Below are 20,333 nucleotides of genomic sequence, written 5' to 3' on the forward strand. Positions count from 1 at the left end.
AAATCATAACAAATCCTTATCAATCAATTAATTAATTAAGTTTATTTGTATATCACATTTCAGCAACAAGGCAGTTCAAAGTCCTTTATTACATCCTAAAATCACAAAAAATACAAAAACAGTGAACAATTTTCAAGCACCATCAAAATGTTGATTAATGTTTAATTTATAATGTTTTAAAATCAACTCTAAAAAGTAATTTGTTCAAGAAAACAGTTAGTCATAAATGTTTAGTAATCATCTCAGAGTGTCAGTTTAAATGTAATATTTTTTAAGTTATGGGGTTAAATCCTGTTGTTTCCACTTCCTGGCTTTATTCTGAACTCTGTGAATGGATAATGTGACCTCTAATCTGCTGTGTTGACCTTGAGCAGGAGAAGAAACTCCTTTCCTGGATCCAGAGAGTCGTTCCTGATTCACTTCATGTATTGTTTATTGTTTGTTTCTTCAGCCTAGAGAGGAATACACTGTAATATTTGCACAATGGGTTATAATAAGAAGACAAAACGGTTCCCAGAGTAACGATTTATTATAATTGACGGCTACTTTGAGAAGTTTTGCAATAATATTCACACCTTGAATATCTTACTGAGCTCTATTCAAACCATCATCCAAAAAAGGAGCATCAAACCTACCAAGACATTACTTTTTAAAATAATTTATTAACAATTATTTCACCCAAAAAAATCCCATTGAGGTTAAAAATATCCGGTAAAATTCTGGTAATCACTTTGGTTGCTGCAGAGCTGCGGTCCTGACTCTGACCCTGCAGGGATTTTCCCATGATCCCGTTAAACTCGGAGCTGCGCTGCGTTCACCTGCCACTATCAGTTTGGGGTTTCTGCATTTCTAATGTCAGCCATTTACAGCAAAAACCGTGAATTTGACATGCTTGGCTGCAAAAAGAGAGTAAAAAAGTCACCAGATAACAGGAAGGTTGAACAGATTTTGTCCTTATTTTTCAGCCTCACTGTTATTAAAGATGCTCAAAACTTTGTCAATAGTTGGATAATGTTCAAAAGACAAACAAAGTGTTTGCATTAAATAAGAAACACAATTAAAGTCGCTCATGAAAAGGTTTGTTCACACCATAAATCTTTAAAAATTGTGCTGCGGCGTCATCCTCCAACTCTCTTCTTTGCGATTGTTGATCACGTGACTCGTGTGACGCAAAATAAGTGTCTCCATTACAGTCTTGTAAAATAAACCAATTTAATACGATAAAAAAAAGATTAAATAAAATAAAAACCACATCATCCTAGCCCAGAAAACTTTTTTAAAATCCAAAATTTTAATTTCAGATTAATTTTTGAAACGTCAGATAAAGCTAGTACTTCCTAGCGCCAACACTTTTTTCTTTTTTTTTAATTGCAGTGTTTCCATTAAGCTAATTTATTATATGGTCAACTGAATCACAGCTACTGAATACGGAGGATTTGTAAATGTTTTCTGAACGCTCAGATTTAGGGTTAGAATCTAAATCACACACAAAAATTGTATCTCTTGTAATAATTTTTTAAAAAACAAACTAAATACACAACATTTCATTTGAATTTGAAATGTGCCAATATAATTTCTACACAGATAGTATTTTTAAATTCACTTTAATTTGTTTTAAGCAGAGAACAAACTAGCATATTCATGCTGAAGCATTCAGCTGTTGGCAGAGTTGATTTCCTACAAGGAAGTTGAGCATTTTCTGCAAGAAGTTTGCAGGTTTTCTCCAGGTATTTCAGCTTTTCTCACTGTCTAAAAATGCCGCTGTTGGTTTAAATAGTTACTTTAATAAGCAGAACAGAGGTAGATGGTGCACTTATGAAGTAAAGGACTCTATGCGTCATAGTGGTGTAGTAAAGCGATTGATCAATCTGGTTGCATCAACAAAGAAACGGGGAAGAGCAGGTCATGAGGGCAGAGCGGTTTATGATGTAAACTCCTTCACACCGATGGTGTAAATATCTGAAATGTACGTCTCCTTCTGAGAAAATAGGGTAAGTAGTACGTACTTTTTTGTTTTTACACAAATATAAAAGCCACAGAAGGTTTTATAGGTGAACTCCACACACTTGGCCTTTGTTTGCAACCTTCAGACCTAAACTGAACTGAGAAACTTTAATTTGAGTTTCTCAATATTTTATTTGTGAAATACTTAAAAAAAAAAATCCTGCATTGCTTTCATTCTGCTTTTCAGTAGCCGCTCCTAAATTACTGCCGCCCTGGGTGACCTCCCTGTCGTTTCCCAACCAGCCAGAAAATCACAGAAACTCTGATCACAGTCATGCAGAAAGCAAGTAAAACTGGTTTGAGGCACAAATGACAAATCATATCTTTTATCTCGTCTCTAATGTCGTAAATGGAGCTTCCTGTTTGGTTCTTATGCACAAAATGGCCACTGATGCATTTTAGGCACGACTTTATGTTGGCCTGCCACGTGAAATCTCAATAAAAAATACATGCAAGTATCGTTTTGAACACTTATATTGCTTTAGTTTTGGGGTTGATCTTCTCCTCTGTTGGTGTCACTTTTTCTTGAAGGCATTAAGAGCCCAAGGGATAATAATGGATCATGTGGACACTTTAAAAATTTATTTTAAGTGATTTTTTTGTCTTCTAAAAAGGATGCAGAGAAATTAAAATCCTCCTAAAATGAAAAGCACAAACTGTACATGTTTATTAACCACATTTTATGTATTAATAAGCAGTTACTTAAATAAACGTAGCTAAATAAAGCAGTAATCCTGTTCTCATAACTTGGAATAAACAGGAAAAATGCAGATGAAGATTTAAGAAATGAGACTTTCTGTTTTTGTCTGTTTTTTTTTTAAACGGTAAAATAAGAGACAGTTTCTGTTTGAGATCTGATATGACTTACAGATCCCATCCCTACAAAAATCTATTTGCTTTTTAAAAAGATTTTGTACTATAAAATGCAGATTTAATGAATAAAAAAGAGCATTTTGTTGCATCACTTTCACCTCGGTAGGTTTGGTCCCAGTAAAGGTCAGGCAAATCTGATGGACTTTATGGTCTTTTGCAGAAAAATGCCTCCTTGTGTATCTCATAAAAAGTGACGTTTCTGTTTAAATTATGCATTATATTGCCAGAGGAAAAGATGAAGCATCCTGAAGCTTTTAGTTCCTGATTCAGTCACGTTTAGAACAAAAATCCCTGCTGTCAGGACTGAAGCAGGATATTTTAGAGCTTGTTGCAGGAACACATCTTTAGAAGTTCATGTTTACATTAATCTGTGATAAAGGCTGGAGGAATGACATTTTGGAGTATTTACACTGGCACCATTCTTTTTTCAGTGTGACTAACACTTTGTGACGCATGGAAAGTTCCCAGGACTTTCTTAGAACTTATGGCGACCAAATACTTGGAAATGTTTTCTGCTGAAGCAGAAATTAGACAAAAGTGTCACTCCCTTCATATCAGATGCATCAAAAAGATTGTTTTCGAAAGCTGCAGCAGTAAAAATTATTTTTACTCCGCTACGAATAAGAATCAATACCAAACCAAAAGTCCTCCATATGACTTTTTATTGCCATTTTCCTCTTGTTTTTTAACAAAGATTATGGATGAATGATGTGTTTGATTATTGGTATGCAGCCTTGCAGCGTATGGCGTAGATCTAACCAGCTTGTTAGAACCTGTTTATGAAATGACAATGACTGGTTGTACCTTAAAATAACCTCAATCCAGAGTTGACAAAAACAAGCTGGTCTCCTACGTCTCTGTTCGTCTCTGTGTTGTGGGAATTGTCCACCAACTTTCTCCATGTATAAGAAACACGTTGGCCAGACAGAGCTAACTCTGATCCACTTGTTCTTACCATCAGAGTTCAAATAGATGCATTAAAAAGCAACATCTTCTTGTGTTTTTCTTTGTTGTATTTGGTAAAAATCTTGGCGTTTCTAACGGAACAATCAGACTGGGTGTTGTAGTTTTATTCGTACATTTGGGCTAAAGTGCTAAAGGAGCTAAAACACAAACGTCTGGTCAACATGTTGGCATCCGGCGGGACCTTTTCCTCCCGTCCGGCTGTCACAACAGCAAAGAACATGAAAGAGGACATCGCCAGTGAACCAACAAAGAGGTAGCACCAAAATAGCATCCGGGGTTAAAGGTCAGCAACGTCAGCTGTTTAAATAATCCCAACACTGGAAGAAAATACAATTTGTTGGTTTTTGCTAAAAATTCCCCCAGAAAACATTTTGTTTTTGGTCAAGTAAATCCTTAAATAACATGAATGTTTATTGCGGTACCATAATCTCTCACAGTTTTTAAATAAAATCAAACCCAAGAGCAGAGTATATATATTCTGAAAAGCAAAAAAAAAAACCCAAACTCCCAACAAACAAACCAAACCAAAAATATAAATAAAAAACTAAACCGACCAACCGACCGACCGACCAACCAATGCTATGCTTTATGCACATACTTTGCAGGATTTTCTGGTGTTCTCCTAAATGATACTGGGATGATTTTAGATATTTTAAGTAAGATGTTGGATCAGCAGAGACATTTTAGCAAGATTATGGAAGAGGCTTATTGAATATGAGTGAAGAAATATTCATACAAAACACAAAGCTAATACTCATACTTGTGGTCATGTTTAAAAAAGTAAAGCAAGGTAGCCATATTCTGTTTAATGCCACATTTATTTTGGAGGATTTAACAGTTTGGACGCCTCACTTCACCCATTCTAGTCAACACAATGTAAAATACAGATAAGTTTAACTAACAAACTAAAAATAAACCAGAAAAACAAATTAATTTTATATTGAATTGTCCTGATGTCCTTATCCATCAGGACAATGACCCCAAAACTACAGCCAATGCTTCAATCTAATGGTTAAGATACATGCATGCTCATGTGTTAGAATGTCCTAGTCAAAGTTTAATCCTAAATAACACTGGGAATTGATGCCAAGAAGAGAAATTAATGCTTAAGAGTGTTTTCACACCTGGCAGTACAGTAGGTTTGATCCGATTGGGAACCAAAGTTGCAACATTTGTTACCAAACTAACTGAGAAACCTGTTCACTCCATCGCCTATAGTGGGCGCTGCACCAAGAACCACTGAAGGAAACAAGACAAAAAAAAAGAGCGCAACTTCCTTCTTCAGAAATTTTCTTTAGGAATTGTAGGATTTCTCTTTTCTCCTCACTAAAAGACCAAGAGCCTTTTCTCCTGCTAGCGCCAGTTTGTTTTGGTTGTATTTACCCAGAATGCCCTGCGTTGTAGTCCACTTCCTGCTTTTGGAACCATCTCCAGTCCGCCTGGCGTTCACATGTACATTTGAACCACACTAGAGTTCACTTCAGTCAAACTAAGACCAACCATATTTGCAAAAAGATATCTGTACAATGTGTTGACTTTGGTTTTTCAGAATTGTAATTATAAAACACGTTAAAAATCGAATAACTTTTCCTTCCTTTTCAGAATTACACACCAGTTCCTGTTGGTCTATCGCCCAAAATACCAATTAAATACAGCTCTGGAAACAATTAAGGGACCACTTGAAATGATCAGTTTCTCCGATTCTATTTTTTATAGGTTTATGTTTGAACATTGTTCTTCTATTCTATGAACAACTCACAACATGTCTCCGTTATTTGTAGAAAATGAGAAATGGTCAAAATAACGAAAGAGATGCAACGCTTTCAGACCTCAAATAATGCAAAGAAAACAAGTTTATATTTATTTAGAAACGACAATACTGATGTTTTAACTCAGGAAGAGTTCAGAAGTCAGTATTTGGTGGAATAACCATCAGGGTTTCAATGTTTTTTCCAGAGTCGTACGTTTAGTTGGTGTAGCGTGACAAAATGTGAACGCATTCCAGACATTACCTCTAACGTAAAGCATTAAAAACAAAACAGAGCACAGTTCCAGGAAAAAAAAAAACCTATCAAACACATTTCGAGCCAGATATCCTGACTGAAACCAGTCTCTGGTTTAACTGGTTTTTGTTAAAAGTTAGTAAGGTATCAGTCGCTGAATGACTCATCTCTTTTTTAGCATTTATTGAACCACTACTAATGGCATCTGGCCCTGAGCAAACTTTCCTCTCTTCTTTTGTTTTTATGGAGCTTTGTATCGACTCGACTGTGTTAATGAGATTGAGGCTCCACCACTCGATGGTAGTTATTTATATTGATCTTTCAGGATGACACACGTTTTATTTGTGTCACAGTGCAGCTCTGTTTTGAACTCGGTCAAGTAAGGCCAACTTTTTCTGTAAAAAGACACAAAAAGTGCCATAAAAGGACAGAGAAGTGAAGTCGTTTGCTCAAATTTCCACAGAATGTGAAGTGTAACTGCTGATTAGTATCTGCAGTGATCTGACACAGAGATGTCACCAAAAACCAGCAAAAACCCATAACTATCGCAGACAAGTCAATGTCTGATCAATGTCAGACCAGTTTAATGGACAAAATATTCACTTTTTAGACCAGATATCACTAATTAATAAACTCGGGGGCAGTAATTCAATTAATGAGACACAAAAAAAATCAATGAAATGAGAAACATTTTGGTTGTAATGACCAGAGTTATTGTGTCTGTGTTGCATTTTTTCCATCTGGCTGCAAAGCGAATTGTGTATTAAGGTGATCGTGGTGTCAATATCACAAAAGCGTTAGAGGCCACACTCATTGCAGTAAATAGAAGATAATAATGATGGTCTCAAAGTAGTTTTTGCTACCAAATTATTGGCTGAATCCTTATTAACAACTAACACAAATGTAGCAAGTGGTTTCTGAATGGTAAGAACAAAAAAATTGTCTTTTCCAGCAGCTATTGTACAGCGTACACAGTGGTAAAACCAGCTGTGCAAACTTGATGGAGTTCAACTTTGGTTGCTAGGTAACGGAATGGGCTTCACTGAGGTTGCTAGGTAACCGCCAGTGACTGCTGACTTGTTACGTTACATTCCTGCTTACTTTCCAAGAAACAGAAAGCAACAGGATATTTTGCTTTTAAAGCAGTAGAAACTCAAATGGAAGCATAAAAATGTTCAAAAACTGAATTTTGATTTAACCTTGAAGAATAATACATTTTACTAATATATTACTGTAAACTATTAAAAAAACAAAGCACAAAACAAGCACTGACACAAAAAAGAGTGGACGCATATTTATCATAAAATGTATTTATTCAACAATTAAATGTCTACAGCCCCCAAAAAATAACATTACACATGGAACAGCCGCATTACTGATTCACATTTCTATTACTTATCTCATTAAAATCTTTCTGCAGTAACAAATGCTGCACCCAGACGTCCTGAAGGGCATTTTGTTAATCATTTATTCTCCTGTAAAGGACACAAGGCTGGCAGGATGTTATCCTGTTTTGGCATGTTTTCCTCCCAGGACGGTTTCTTCATTGCTAGCTGCTATGCTATATGGCCTCAAGGCTGCAGTGCATCTATACCACTTTAGTCCTCAACCGTTGTGCCAATTTGTTCTTCACTGCTATAATTATCAGGATTTAAGCAAAAAAAAGAAGGTGATTTTTGCCACAATGCATTATTTAGGAATCACTTAAGGCTTAATTTTCATGAGGTGTCAGGATTTAAAAGACAATTCATCATAAAAATAAAGAAAATAAACTGTAAAAATAACAGTTACAAGCTATTGTCATGGAGCTGTCAGCCCTTATGTACAATTTGAATCAATAAGGAGGTCAAAGCCTTCAGGCTGCATGTCTGCATGGGTCTACACGCGTCGCGTATGCGTGTGTGTGTGTGTGTGTGTGTGTTTTGTGCGTGTGTGTGTGTGTGTGTGTCAGCCAGAGGGGGATTTTCTAAGTCAATCGCTTGCAGTGGAAGCGACTGCAGCGGTTCGGTAAGCTGCTGCGTTGCAGAGGCCGGCAGGCAGTCAGAGATTACAGCTAGATTGGCAGCGGGAGTGTCCTCATGTCTGTGTGTCCACTTTTGGCACCTTGTAACTCACACATAGTGATATGGTGTTATCCTCCCCCGCTAACTGGAGCTGTGCAGCCTGTGGTTTCTGCAGAGTGCCACTCTGGTGGAAATATTTAAGCCACCGTGACATGTTTGACTTTAAAGAGGCAGCATTGTGTAAAAATCATTTATAATGCTAATCCCTCATCAAAAACATAACTGGAGTGTTGGTTTGACTATTTCATGCGTGTCTGAGGAGTATTTTTATCTCCTCAGGCAGCCATTTTGGGTGCAGAAACGCCTGGGGGAACTGAGTGGAGACTAATGTCAGCAGAAATTAGCAGCTGCGCGTTTGCTGAGCTCATAATACAAACTATTTCTCAGTGAAATGCTGGTAAAAACATTGCTCTGCAGGCTTAATGGAAAAACTTTGTTGTGATGACTTCCTGAACGCGAAGTTTCCAAAAGAGCAGGAGCTTCTTAAAGAGACAGAGGCCCAATTCCAAGGTGTTAAATTGCAAAGTCAATTTTCTTTTCTTGACAGCATTTTATGGCACTATGTGTCCTGAAAGTACATAATACTGCCCCTTTAAAAACAAACTTTAACAGGCCATGCTTCTTGGATCCAGAAATAAATGCAGCGGTTTTACAGGAGTTTGAAGTTTAGAGCTGGACAGAGAGAGATATGTCTTCTTCCTATGGTTTGCAGCAAAGAAAGGTATTTCTGAAAGGGGGAAGGGAGGAAAAGGGGCAGAAGAGGGGGATGGGAACTACTGGAAGGAAGCACGGACAGTGCGACCTTTGAGTGGCTGCGGAGGGCGGTAGTTGTCCACCATGCAGCATTCAGCCTCGCCCTCTCCGGAGAAGAGGAGGCTGCGAAACTTGGCCATCTGTAAAACAGGAGAAGAAGAAAAGCAGTCAGAGCAGCCCACCTGTGATTTATTATAACTCTGATTTAATCCCAGAGACGCTGCATACAGTTCTCTGGAGCAGATTACTATAATTTAAATCAGCTGCAAATCTACTTTCCCAAATTAGAGGACGGGTAGCTCATCAAATCTGCAGTAAAAACCCCCAAAAAGGTAATTTCCAGCAGTTAAATAATGTTTTTTGGGCAAAAGGAAAAGCTTAAAATAATGAAATCATATAAGTTTTCTGGAACATTTCCGGTTTTAAGAAAGCTATTCTTGTTTCTCTTAAATCTTGAGCACATAAATGTCAAACCTTTTAAATTATTCATGAAACGGAACAAAAAATAAAAATAAACAGAAGTAACATTTATTTACCAGGCAACATAGGCTTCCTAAGCCCCTCATTAACATATAAATGTTACATTTTCCATTGATTTTTGTAATCAAAAATACTTTAAAACAATAGCTAGCAGCTAATCTGCTAAATTTGGGTTAGCTGTTAGCTCCCCAGCTTCCAAAAACCCCTAATTAGCATATAAATGTTACATTTTGTATTGATTTTGTAATAAAAAATACATTAAAACAATAAGTTAGCTTTCCAAAGTAATCAAAAAAGATGATTTTTAAAATTTAATCTGACCCACCACTGTCTTTTCTGAAAATATTTAAGTATTTTTGCAGCAAAGCAGCTGTAATCTAACAAATCAGTTCCAACATGATTGCGTCAGTTTATCTATTTGAAGGATTTTCCATTAACGCAGCATAATGAGTTAATAATTTACACACTCCTTCACAAAGCTTCCGCTACATGAGGGAGGGCACATAGCAGGTTTATTGTTTTTTTGTTCTACAGCTTTGACAGAATAATTTAGGTGATAGTTTCAATCCCTTGTAATCAGCTGATAGAGTATTGATGGGTAATCACTTACTTGCTTGTAAATGTTAGGCCAAGTCTGAAAGGGCACTGAGTCGAAAGGTTATCCTGCACCAGGAAATGCAGCTTGTGCATGCAGTGTTAGTTTTCACATGGCTAAAGGGACTGGAGCTGCAGAGTCAAACGTCTGCTGCGTTTGGTGTTTTTGGACAGACACAAATTATATTTTCTGTAAAAGCTGCAGAATCATGCTCTAAATACATCAAAGTCCCTTCAGTTTCAGACTTTCATGTGTGGGTTGAATATTTCCTGCTGACTCCCCACACATTCACTCGCGCATTGTGGTAAGCCAGTAACGTCTGTGTGAACTCTCATTTGAACTCTCTCTCTCGGTCGGCAGTGTCATTTTTTTCTCATTTGAGACTAAAATGGGGGACGTTGTATTGCATTTCTCCCCTCTACAAGAGGTTTGTTCTTCTGGTTTCAGGAATGCCAGCAACACCAACTATTAGGCCCTTGATTCAGGTCGTAGCAAAAAGAAGAAGCCTTGCTCACAGAGCCGTGGAAGAACGGGCTCTTTAATTAGAAATACCTGCACAGAGCTGACGCTGATTGGCTCTTTGCAGACGATCCAAGTGACGCTTTCCAGCAGAGGGGGCGTGGTCAGAGAGCCCTCGTACGTCCAGTAGTCCAGGCAACCAGGCAGCAACGTCTCAGGGTTGAAGTCAGCTAAGGAACATTGGCTGTCCTGAAAGTGTGTGACAGAAAAGTTAATAAAAAGTTAATAAAGTTAATTCAGATGGATGAACTAGAGTAGTTCTGTAGCTACGCACTTTGGTCTTAATTGAGTCAAACTCGTCAATAAGTTTCTGGAGATTAGGGTTTTCTTCACCGATCTGAAAGACAGGAAATAATAAAATACCACAGTAAGTTTTTCTGCGGTGTTGAGGTCACACTGAATGACTTCAACCAGTAATGTTTACCTTCAGGAAGACTCCAACTACAGCAAGCCCGTCAGGTTGACTGGCGGCTTCTCCAAAGCTTGCATATTTAGTGTTCCAGTGCACCAGATGGAGCTGGAAATAAATTAGCACAATAATGTTTTTATTTAAGAACACAAAATAATGACTTTTAAGATGTTTCGGTGCCCCAGATTTTATGGAAATGACAGTTGATCTCATTAGTTGTCTTGGAAAATAGAGGAATAATCGTACACTTCCTGTCCAAATGCTGAGGATACTCCTTTCCTGACCACACTGGATCAATTTCTCACTGGATTTTATTGGGTTGTTTTGTAATTAACGAATCAATTTGGTCTGTTAGTATTTTATAAAATAACACCAACATGTTTTAAAAGAGTGAATAGTGCAGATGTGAATGTCATTGTGGTAAAACTACTGAAAATTATTATTTTTTGTCCATAAATGAATTTAATATAATATCTTAACCTTTAAAAGCATCTATTATCTCAAAAAGGTGAAGTATTTGCCTTCAGGGAAGTATTTCTACAGATACTGATGATAATTTACACTGGAAATTGATCTGCTCCGTGAGGCAGAAGCTTGGTTGCTTGGAAACTGCAGTTCGGAGGAGGAGCTGCACCTCGAGGGCGGAGCTACGTCCACCCAGGCGTTTTGCACAGCTGCCGTGGGAGCTTAAATGTGCAGAATGGAACTTTTACATGTAAGAAAAGCGTGTCTTTTTTACATATTTGTTAAAACTGACAACATGTCATGACATTATGGTATGAGACAAATAATCTGTGAAAAATTTTAACTCATCTGCTTTCCACCAGCCAACCAATCAGAGCCAGGGGGCGGGCCTTAGCGCTCTCAATCAATCACAGTCTTGTGTGGCACTGCTCTCTACTATAGCTTGATGTGAATGCTAACATGCTTTCCTGAAACAGTAAGTTGTTTCTTCGTCATTAGCACATGTAGAAGCGAGTACATGAGGTAGATTGACAGCGATAAGACCCGCCTCCTGGCTCTGATTGGTTGGTTTTGGTTGGGAATGGAAGTGGGGGAGCTCCATATTTTCACACATTATGCTGTCAGAACATGGTGACAGTTTTCACAAATATGTAAAAAACATATTTTAAAATAAAAGTTACGTACTGCATCTTTAAAGGATTTCGCAAACATGCATGAACGAATCAAAGCAACACTCCAGGCGTGTTTTTGATGAGATTAAAATTTACATTTTATCGTGATGTAAAGTTTACTTTAACTGGCAGAATCTGGAACGGCACCCTTTAGATTTTAATCTCATATTTTAATAACAGCATTCTTACTTCAGCCGGGTATTTGGTCCCGGCCACAGTATGCTCAGAGCCGTGGTCGTCTGAAGACCCCCAGTGAAAATGAAACTGTTTCAGTCTGTGGTTAAATAAGACGGGTCCGTCTTTCAGAGCTGCGGAGAGGACAAAAAAAAAAAGGAAACACTCCTCAGTCAAGTCAGCCTACACTCAGCATGAGTCAGCCACAGTGAGGGTTTAAATGTTGCACTTTAGTAGGTGAAACACAAACACACTGCAAAGGAAATACATCCTTGAACGAAGATTATGAAGAGCAACATAAATAAGACGAGATCTGAACTTCCTTCTTGATGAAACAGACTCAGTTCCTGTTGTGTAAGAACTCAGCAAGCTTATGTCCAAAATACAGTCCAAGTTGCGTAATCTATTTACTCGCTGAATACAAAGCAGTGGAAATAATTGAGACACTCAAAAGATTTAGCAGTAGTGACTCTTAGTTAAACAAACAGAGACAGTCGGCATGTTTCATGTTTTCCACATGTGGTTATGCATATGATGCATAATCACATCCTGCAGACAAATGGAGGCTTCGTTTAGAAGAAGTAGGAAGACGATGAGCAATCCAGGTTAACGACACAGAAATTACACTCTAATCTCAACTATATGTGTAAATGAATTCAGAAAAATTGCAAACCAAGAAAACAAGGCAGTCGTATCTTGTGTTCTTTTTGCAGAAAAACCACCAACCCCCCAACTGGTTTTTTTCTTCTTCACTTTTTCACAATTGACCTCGCTGCCAGCTTAAAAGTTGCCATGGGAAACGGTTTCCAGGGGCTTTCTTTTGCAGGCATGCTTTTCTTTTAATTTACAATTCAATAGAAACAAGAAAGTTTAAATTAAAATCTATTTAAGGAATTGTAAAATAGTTAGTAAAATCTGTTCAACAATTGGTGGAAATCCTGAAAATTATTAAATCATTTCTTCTTGATCTTAACCATGTAACTCCAAATGTAAAAGTTCTGGTTCACATATTTCTATGAGAAGATCTAGAGGACAGGATAATAGGAAGCTACAAAGTCAACAAATAGAAAATAAAATATAAATACTAATTATATATGTATACAGATAGAGAAAGAAAAGTTATATGTCATACCTGAAGTTGTTTTAGTTTTCCTTAATATCTGGCATGTTATTTTAATTTACAGAATAAATTTTGGTTTGGTTTGTAAATTACAATTATCATATTAGTTATACAAAAATGAAGAAATCCAGGTAGTATTAAAAATATTGTTTGATTAAAGACAATTTGTTTGAAACTGTTGTCACTTCAGTCCTTCCAGAGGCCAGAATAAAAGTCTGAAATCAACGCACAAATCTGTATAAATCCGTTTGCTTACACTTACATGATCTGGAAAATAAAATCATATCTGCAGCCAATAATCTATACAACTATTCATTTGATATATTTCTATATAACTGGATGTAAATTGCACCTACTTGTCTTGTAAAAAGCCCCCTAAGATTATCTTGTTGACTCAAATTAACACGAATTAGGCTGGAACGTGCAGGATTGACCTTAAGAATCCACGCAGTATTCAGAAGTGGACACTAACTTGAGCTGTCGATGTCGTCTAGGAAGGTCACTTGGAAGGAATGGCCGTTGTTGAGGATCTCCAGGCAGGTGGACGGGTCGTACTTCAGGACGAGCGGCTTCAGCGCCGGGTCGTATGAAGCGTCACCCGGAACGATGTCGATGGGAGACTGGCGGGGTCCGTTCGCGATTGGAAAGCTGTCAGCCCATTTTTCGGGTCCTGGATATCATGTGCATAGTAAAAAAAAAAATGTAATCGGATTAATTTCTTTAAGCTTTGTGTGTATAAAATGCATTTTGGGGAGGAATCTGTGCGTAAAATCCCCCAAAACGCATTAGTCATATTCTGATGACACAAACATCTCTGCAGAGATCAGAGGATGCGCATTATGCTTGAATTTATTCAGCACCCTTCTCGTTCCTATGCCTGGTTCTAATATTAATTTCATTACTGCACCATCCAAACAGCGCCTCACCGGTATGCGCTCCGTATCCCCAAGCGTGAGACATTGCTAATGTGTTTTCTGCAGAGGCTGTGTAATCTCCCAGCGCAGAACAGAGCAATGCAGTGCAGAGCTGCCAGTGTCCTCCACCTGACAGCTGCCGAGCTTATATAGCCTGTGCGCGGCGCGTCTGCCAGGCTGGTGGTGGCCACATGATGCCCGCGTATAGTGACCGCGGGAGGAGTTCAGACGCGCTGAAGCGACGCTCCGTATCAATCCAAGGCTCCAAATTCCTCATTCATGTCGGAGAAACATGCAGATTGATGCGCTTTCGGTTTTCATCTAACGGATTTTGCTGCGTATTACGCAATGATGTGACGCAGTGCAGGGTGGCGGCGCAAGGTGAAACCGGACTTCAATTATACCAGTAATTTTCACACAAGCTAAAAGAAAAATTATGCTATAAAGGAAGAAGATTGTTTTTAACTTATTTTTTGGTTGTTGCAATCTATAATCAATATCAGATTGTTAATACCTTCATTTGATAATAAAGTCACAATTTATTACACGAGCTCAACAAAATTGCATTAAAACGGAAAACGTGCATTTTTACCTCCATATATTTATAACACCGAGTGCACATTAAATATGACAACCCAATGAAATAATTTCAGGTAATTATTTATTCAGTCTCATTGGGAATTTCCACAGACCATGTAAATTATTATTTGCAGCCCAGTGGCAACTACTGCTCAGTGCAGCATGACATAATGAGGTTTGCATCGCCGTGCTGCGTGAAGATCGTGCAAGCTGGAGGGGAGGGGTAATTAATTGTGTAATGGAACCATCTGGTGGTGCTAAACAGAACTGCAGGAGTTTTAGTACACCAGAACAACAAAATTGTATGTATTTTATAGGGCTTTAATGTGGTAAACCAACACAAAGTATTGCTTTAATAGTTTTTACAATTAGCGATCTTAAAACGATGGAGTGGATTTGCATTCAGTGAATAAACTACCTTTTTATTTAACTGCTGTAAGTCTTTTTGGATAGATTTGTACATACAGTCACCAGATTATTTGACCAAACTTAGGAAACAGAGTTGTGAGATATTCAAAGTTTGCATTACTGTTTTACAAGCTAATCATGTTTTACACTTATATAATTATAATATAATATAATATAATATAATATAATATAATATAATATAATATAATATAATATAATATAATATAATATAATATAATATAATATGTACAGTGGCGCAGTTGGTAGAGCTGTTGCCTTGCAGCAAGAAGGTTCTGGGTTCGATTCCCGGCCCCGGTCTTTCTGCATGGAGTTTGCATGTTCTAACTGTGCATGCGTGGGTTTTCTCCGGGTACTCCGGTTTCCTCCCACAGTCCAAAAACATGACTGTCAGGTTAATTGGCCTCTCTACATTGTCCCTAGGTGTGAGAGTGTGTGTGCATGGTTGTTTGTCCTGTGTGTCTCTGTGTTGCCCTGCGACAGACTGGCGACCTGTCCAGGGTGACCCCGCCTCTCGCCCGGAACGTTAGCTGGAGATCGGCACCAGCAACCCTCCCGACCTCACTGAGGGACAAGGGTGAAAGAAAATGGATGGATGGATAATATAATATATAGTCAGATTAAAGCTTCCTTTAAACCCACCTGACGAAGATGGCGTCCTCATTGACGGGTTTCACAATACCAGTCATTTTATCGCGTCGTCGCACGCAAGTGACGTAACCGGTAGGGCACGCTTGTAGCACATGAATTCACAAACATTGCTCCTCATATGAAAAAGGTATGTAAACTTTTATTTAGTGCTTCTATTTTCTGATTTCGATTAATGGCTCCGACTTAGCTTCTCTATGGCTGCTAGCATGTTTGGCTAAAATGTACGTTGTGACTACGCATTTGTTTACAACGTGGAAAGTGAACAGCTGACAATAACGAGTTCGATATTAAAGAGCACATTGTATGAAAGGTTGATTGTTTTAGAAGCGCGTTTATCAACTATTAAAACAATATTAGAGAACATAAACACCTAATAGAACGTGAGCTGACCTGTTTTAGTAGTTTAATGCAACTACAAAAACAAGTTTTAAAAACACAGTACCTTAGTATTTCACAGCGTTTTGTTTAAATAAACGCTTCCAACATTTAGAATATAAAATGATTGTTATACAGATTTACTGTATTTCAGGAAATAAATCTGTAAAATAAAGACAGCTGCTTTTTTTTCATTTGGGTTCGTAAATACAGTCTAACTACCAGAATAAGAGAGATAATTATTACTTTCTTTTAAGTCAGAAGTTTGCATACACTAAGACTGCTGTGCCTCCAATAAGCTTGGGAAAATCCTGGATGATGATGTCAAAGTGTTAGAAGCTTCTGATAGGTTAATTAACAATAAAATAAATAATGTAATGTCTACCTGAATGTGCTATTTTAATATTTTAAACAATTATATGCAAGTATGAACAATATAAGAATGTGAGAAGACAGTTTTAGGATGCTGAAAAGACAGTGTTATCTACACTGAGACTAGTTTTGTTCTGAAATAGTCTTTTTCTTAAATATTTCTCTGCTGCTGTTTTTCCATTTCCTTCAGGTAACATGGCGAAGAATAAACAGAAAGGAAAGAAGCAGAAGAGTGTTTTCCAAGTAGCAAACAGGCATCTGAAGATGAAGAACAAAGCAAAACCTGTCACAACATCTCTAAAAAATGTGAGATTTCACCTTTCCCGCCTTAAATTATGCACATGTATTATCCATCCCCTCCATATATCTTATATATATCCAATTCAGTGTAGCGTTTACACCTGCTGCTTCGGTGTGTGTTGTGTTTGGACAGATCAATGCAATGAAAAATGAGAAGGTGGAAAACCTAAACCAGATATTTACGGAGGTGCAGAGGGATGTGAAGAGCATTTCCAAAGGTGTTGCGCCGCAAACAAAGAAAAAAACACAGGTAGAGGACGAAACTGTTTATTGCTTTAGATACTTTTATGGCACAGATGATAACACATATGTTTGGGCTTTTTTTAGGGTCCAAAAGAACCACCAAAGGAACCAGTAAATGTTGACAACGCTGCTCAGCTTTTCTCTCAGCTTTAATGGATCGATCCTGATGACTGATTCAGATTTTTTCTGATGGACATTAAATGTCAAAAAGAGGAATTTTTTTTTTCATGCAATCTATAATCAATCTCAGATTGTTAATACCTTCATTTGATAATAAAGTCACAATTTATTAGACGAGCTCAAGAAAATTACATTAAAAAGAGGAATGCAGATTTTCCTCCAGCAACCAGCATGTCGTTTAATCCTTCGCTGCAACTGAAGAACTTTGTATATAGGTAGCAAAAAATGAGACTGTCAACAATGAATCTTCTGTTTTTATTCTTGATTAATTTTTCTGCAGAGATTAATAAAACAAAAAAGGAAATTTAAAGGAAACGAGTGATGTCTTTGAATCAAACACCACTTCCTATGTGGTGCTGCAGTAACTGTTTTTGTTTTTGTCAAACCAGAGCACGAATCAAACACATTTAACTGAAGTTTGCATTAATGTTTCAAGTTGTATGCATTAATTAGAATTAAAATTCAGAATCAATTTAAATTTATACAACAGAGTTTTTCTTAAGTCACTGAAATTGTTTTCCACCAAGAAAATCTCCTGCCGGTTTGTCTCAACCACCACGCAGCCAAACTGCTCAAATTTTCCCACTAACGCCTTTCAATGCAATTTCATATTTCCGTCGCTCTTTCGCCATCTAGCGGCCAGAGTTACGCATAACTTTCAGTTTAGCCACTTTGCATTTAAATACCTATATTTACATCTGGTTTGTGTGGTATAAACATGCTTCAACGTTGAGTGATATTATGCTTTGCCTTTATGTAAATAAAAAATAAAAAAAATACATAATGTTCTATTTTCATTTGTTCGTTTTTTGCCATTTTCCTGTGCTGGTGGGTAGGCTTACAAACTGGTTAAAATTTTATTATGTTTTAAAGGTTAGAGTCCTTGTCAAATGGCGGTTTGACTAAAGTGCTAAAGAAGGAAAGGCTAGAGCCTCTTATTGTCGAGGAGACCCCATAAGGTACATTTATGCGAATAATGTTTTTATCTTTTTTTTTTTAAACTCTTTCAATGTCACATGTTTCATTTTTACTTTTTAATTTCTTTTTATTTCTCTTTCTCACTGTTTCTTTTTCTCACTGTTTATTCAATGTCACATGTTGTTTTTATTTTAATAATGTAAAGCACTTTGAAATGCCTTGCTGCTGAAATGTGCTATACAAATATAATTTGATTGATTGATCGATGTAGATAAAAAGATAAAACAAATAAAAGCCAAAAACAAAAATATGTGGCCATGGCCTTGTAACAATAATAAAACAATAAAAGTTCAAATTGGACAGAGAGGCCACAAAAGCAAAGAAAGAGTTCATTCATCCTGGGAGCAGCTGCACTTCCCTCTTTTATTATTTAACATGTTTTGTTGTGACTTTTTGTAAATCTCAGTTGATTCCTGCTCCCATTGTTGATGGGTCAACCCAACATTCGTGACCTCTTGCCAAACAAACCCAGAGAAGGAAGCCTGTTCACAGTTTTAGTTTCCTCCACTATAAAACTGTAGACTTGAAAAGTGATGTTCTCATACAGAATGGTTACAAATGCTCATCTATACACTGCAAAAACACAAAATCTTACAAAGTACTTTTGTCTAGTTTCTAGAGAAAGTATCTTTAGTACACTTTAAATAAGACAAAAGTAATTTATAAGAAACATTTCAGAACGATAGAGGAGCATGTTTTAAGTTAATAATTCCTTAATATTGATGGAAAATTACTAGTTCCATTGGAATATATGAAAAAAAAGATTGTCATAAGTGGAACTAGTACTTCTTCATCAATACTAAGGAATTATTGACTTAAATTAGCTAATAAATCTTTCTGAGAAATGACTTGTAATCTTGTTTTCTCTTATTTCAAATGTGCTAAGATATTTCCAGTAGAAACTAAACAAAATTACGTATTATTTTGTGTTTTTGCAGTGTAGAGTGGCTTCCACAGAGAATTACACCTGAGAGGCTAAATATAATTTTAATTTTGTTCTCTGTCAAACTATAGATTTGTTTAGCAAACAAAAATTGAATTGAAAACCTTCAGTTTTAACACATTGTTCTACTTCAGGTTGGAAATAAACAAACTGAAGTTATTAGTTGACATATAACAAAAAGAAAAAAGAATGCCATTTTAGAATGTTTATGTATTTTAATGTTTTATTTCTGAACTGCATTGTTCTAGTAAGCATTTCCTTGCCCTCCTTTGCAGGTATCAAACATTCCCGGACTTCAAGCTGTCATTTCCATCTTGAGGGCACCTGAAGGTGGAGTATAGATTTTTTTGGCTCCGCCATGGAGCCGCTCAGCCGTTATCAGTATTCTGCTGCTGCATACTTCTGGAGTAAGCTGACATCTGAGGTCACCGGTGCTCCATCGCCCTCCCGATTGCTCGTCTCCATGGCGACCTCTGACAGAGTCCAGCTGGTCGATACATTTGGAATAAGCATGGGGTCTACGGCAAACCCATACAGGACTGTGATGAAATGAAAAACATTACAGATGAGATTTGAAAAATGAAGTTCTGATGAGTTAAGCGGTACATCATGACCTCATCACTGATTTGGACTGATGGTAATCCATCTTGGTTTATATTGGTTGGAAATTTATTGTATTTCTTGTGAATCTGCAACTTTTTATTCTGTTAATTCAACTGAGTTTTGTTTTTAACAACATCTTTTCTGAAAATAATTCATGGTACATTGGCTAAAAAATATATCGGCTTCTTATTAGCTGCCTTTTCACTTGATAAATGACAAATATTAGTAAAAAGGGGATTTCTGCACTGCAAAAGCAGAAATCTTACCAAGCAATTTTTAACCAAATATTTTGTGCAAATAACTTGAAATAAGACACAACTAACTTACAAGCAACTTTTCTGCAAGATATGAGAATGCTTCAAGTCAATAATTCCTCAGTATCGATAACAGCACTGCTCTATTAAGCATTTTCTTGCCCTCATGTGCAAATATTAGACATTTATGTGTCAAAAATTCATCCAGAAACTTTTTGTTATAAGTGAAATAATCTGCCAATGAAACAAGTGATTTGACTTAAAGTGACAATACGTTTTTTTTTACTTTTCAGGAAGATAAACATTTGATAAACAATGCTAAATTACTTAAGTAAGATGACATAATTACAGTTACAACTGCAGAGTTGAGTCTGCCAAATATCATTGATCCCTTTAAAAATAATAAATAAATGTACATTT

The 20,333-nt window shown here is 36.9% G+C and overlaps 2 protein-coding genes across 2 annotated transcripts; one reads left to right on the plus strand and one right to left on the minus strand.

The window, feature by feature from the left end:
- Window positions 1-8,375: 8,375 nt before the first annotated feature.
- On the minus strand, window positions 8,376-14,335 carry LOC103456787 (carbonic anhydrase 1-like). The gene is made up of 7 exons (XM_008396536.2): window positions 14,022-14,335; window positions 13,568-13,765; window positions 11,991-12,109; window positions 10,681-10,773; window positions 10,531-10,593; window positions 10,290-10,445; window positions 8,376-8,802 (listed from the first exon to the last, which is right to left on the minus strand). Exons 1-7 carry the CDS (start codon window positions 14,053-14,055, stop codon window positions 8,683-8,685), a joined length of 783 nt encoding a protein of 260 aa, XP_008394758.2. The 5' UTR covers window positions 14,056-14,335; the 3' UTR covers window positions 8,376-8,682.
- Window positions 14,336-15,688: 1,353 nt separating this feature from the next.
- On the plus strand, window positions 15,689-17,926 carry rbis (ribosomal biogenesis factor). The gene is made up of 4 exons (XM_008396537.1): window positions 15,689-15,792; window positions 16,603-16,718; window positions 16,846-16,962; window positions 17,040-17,926. Exons 2-4 carry the CDS (start codon window positions 16,608-16,610, stop codon window positions 17,106-17,108), a joined length of 297 nt encoding a protein of 98 aa, XP_008394759.1. The 5' UTR covers window positions 15,689-15,792; window positions 16,603-16,607; the 3' UTR covers window positions 17,109-17,926.
- The last annotated feature ends 2,407 nt before the right edge of the window (window positions 17,927-20,333 follow it).

This window comes from Poecilia reticulata, linkage group LG20 (genome assembly GCF_000633615.1).
Source record: "Poecilia reticulata strain Guanapo linkage group LG20, Guppy_female_1.0+MT, whole genome shotgun sequence".
NCBI classification, from domain to species: Eukaryota; Metazoa; Chordata; class Actinopteri; order Cyprinodontiformes; family Poeciliidae; genus Poecilia; species Poecilia reticulata.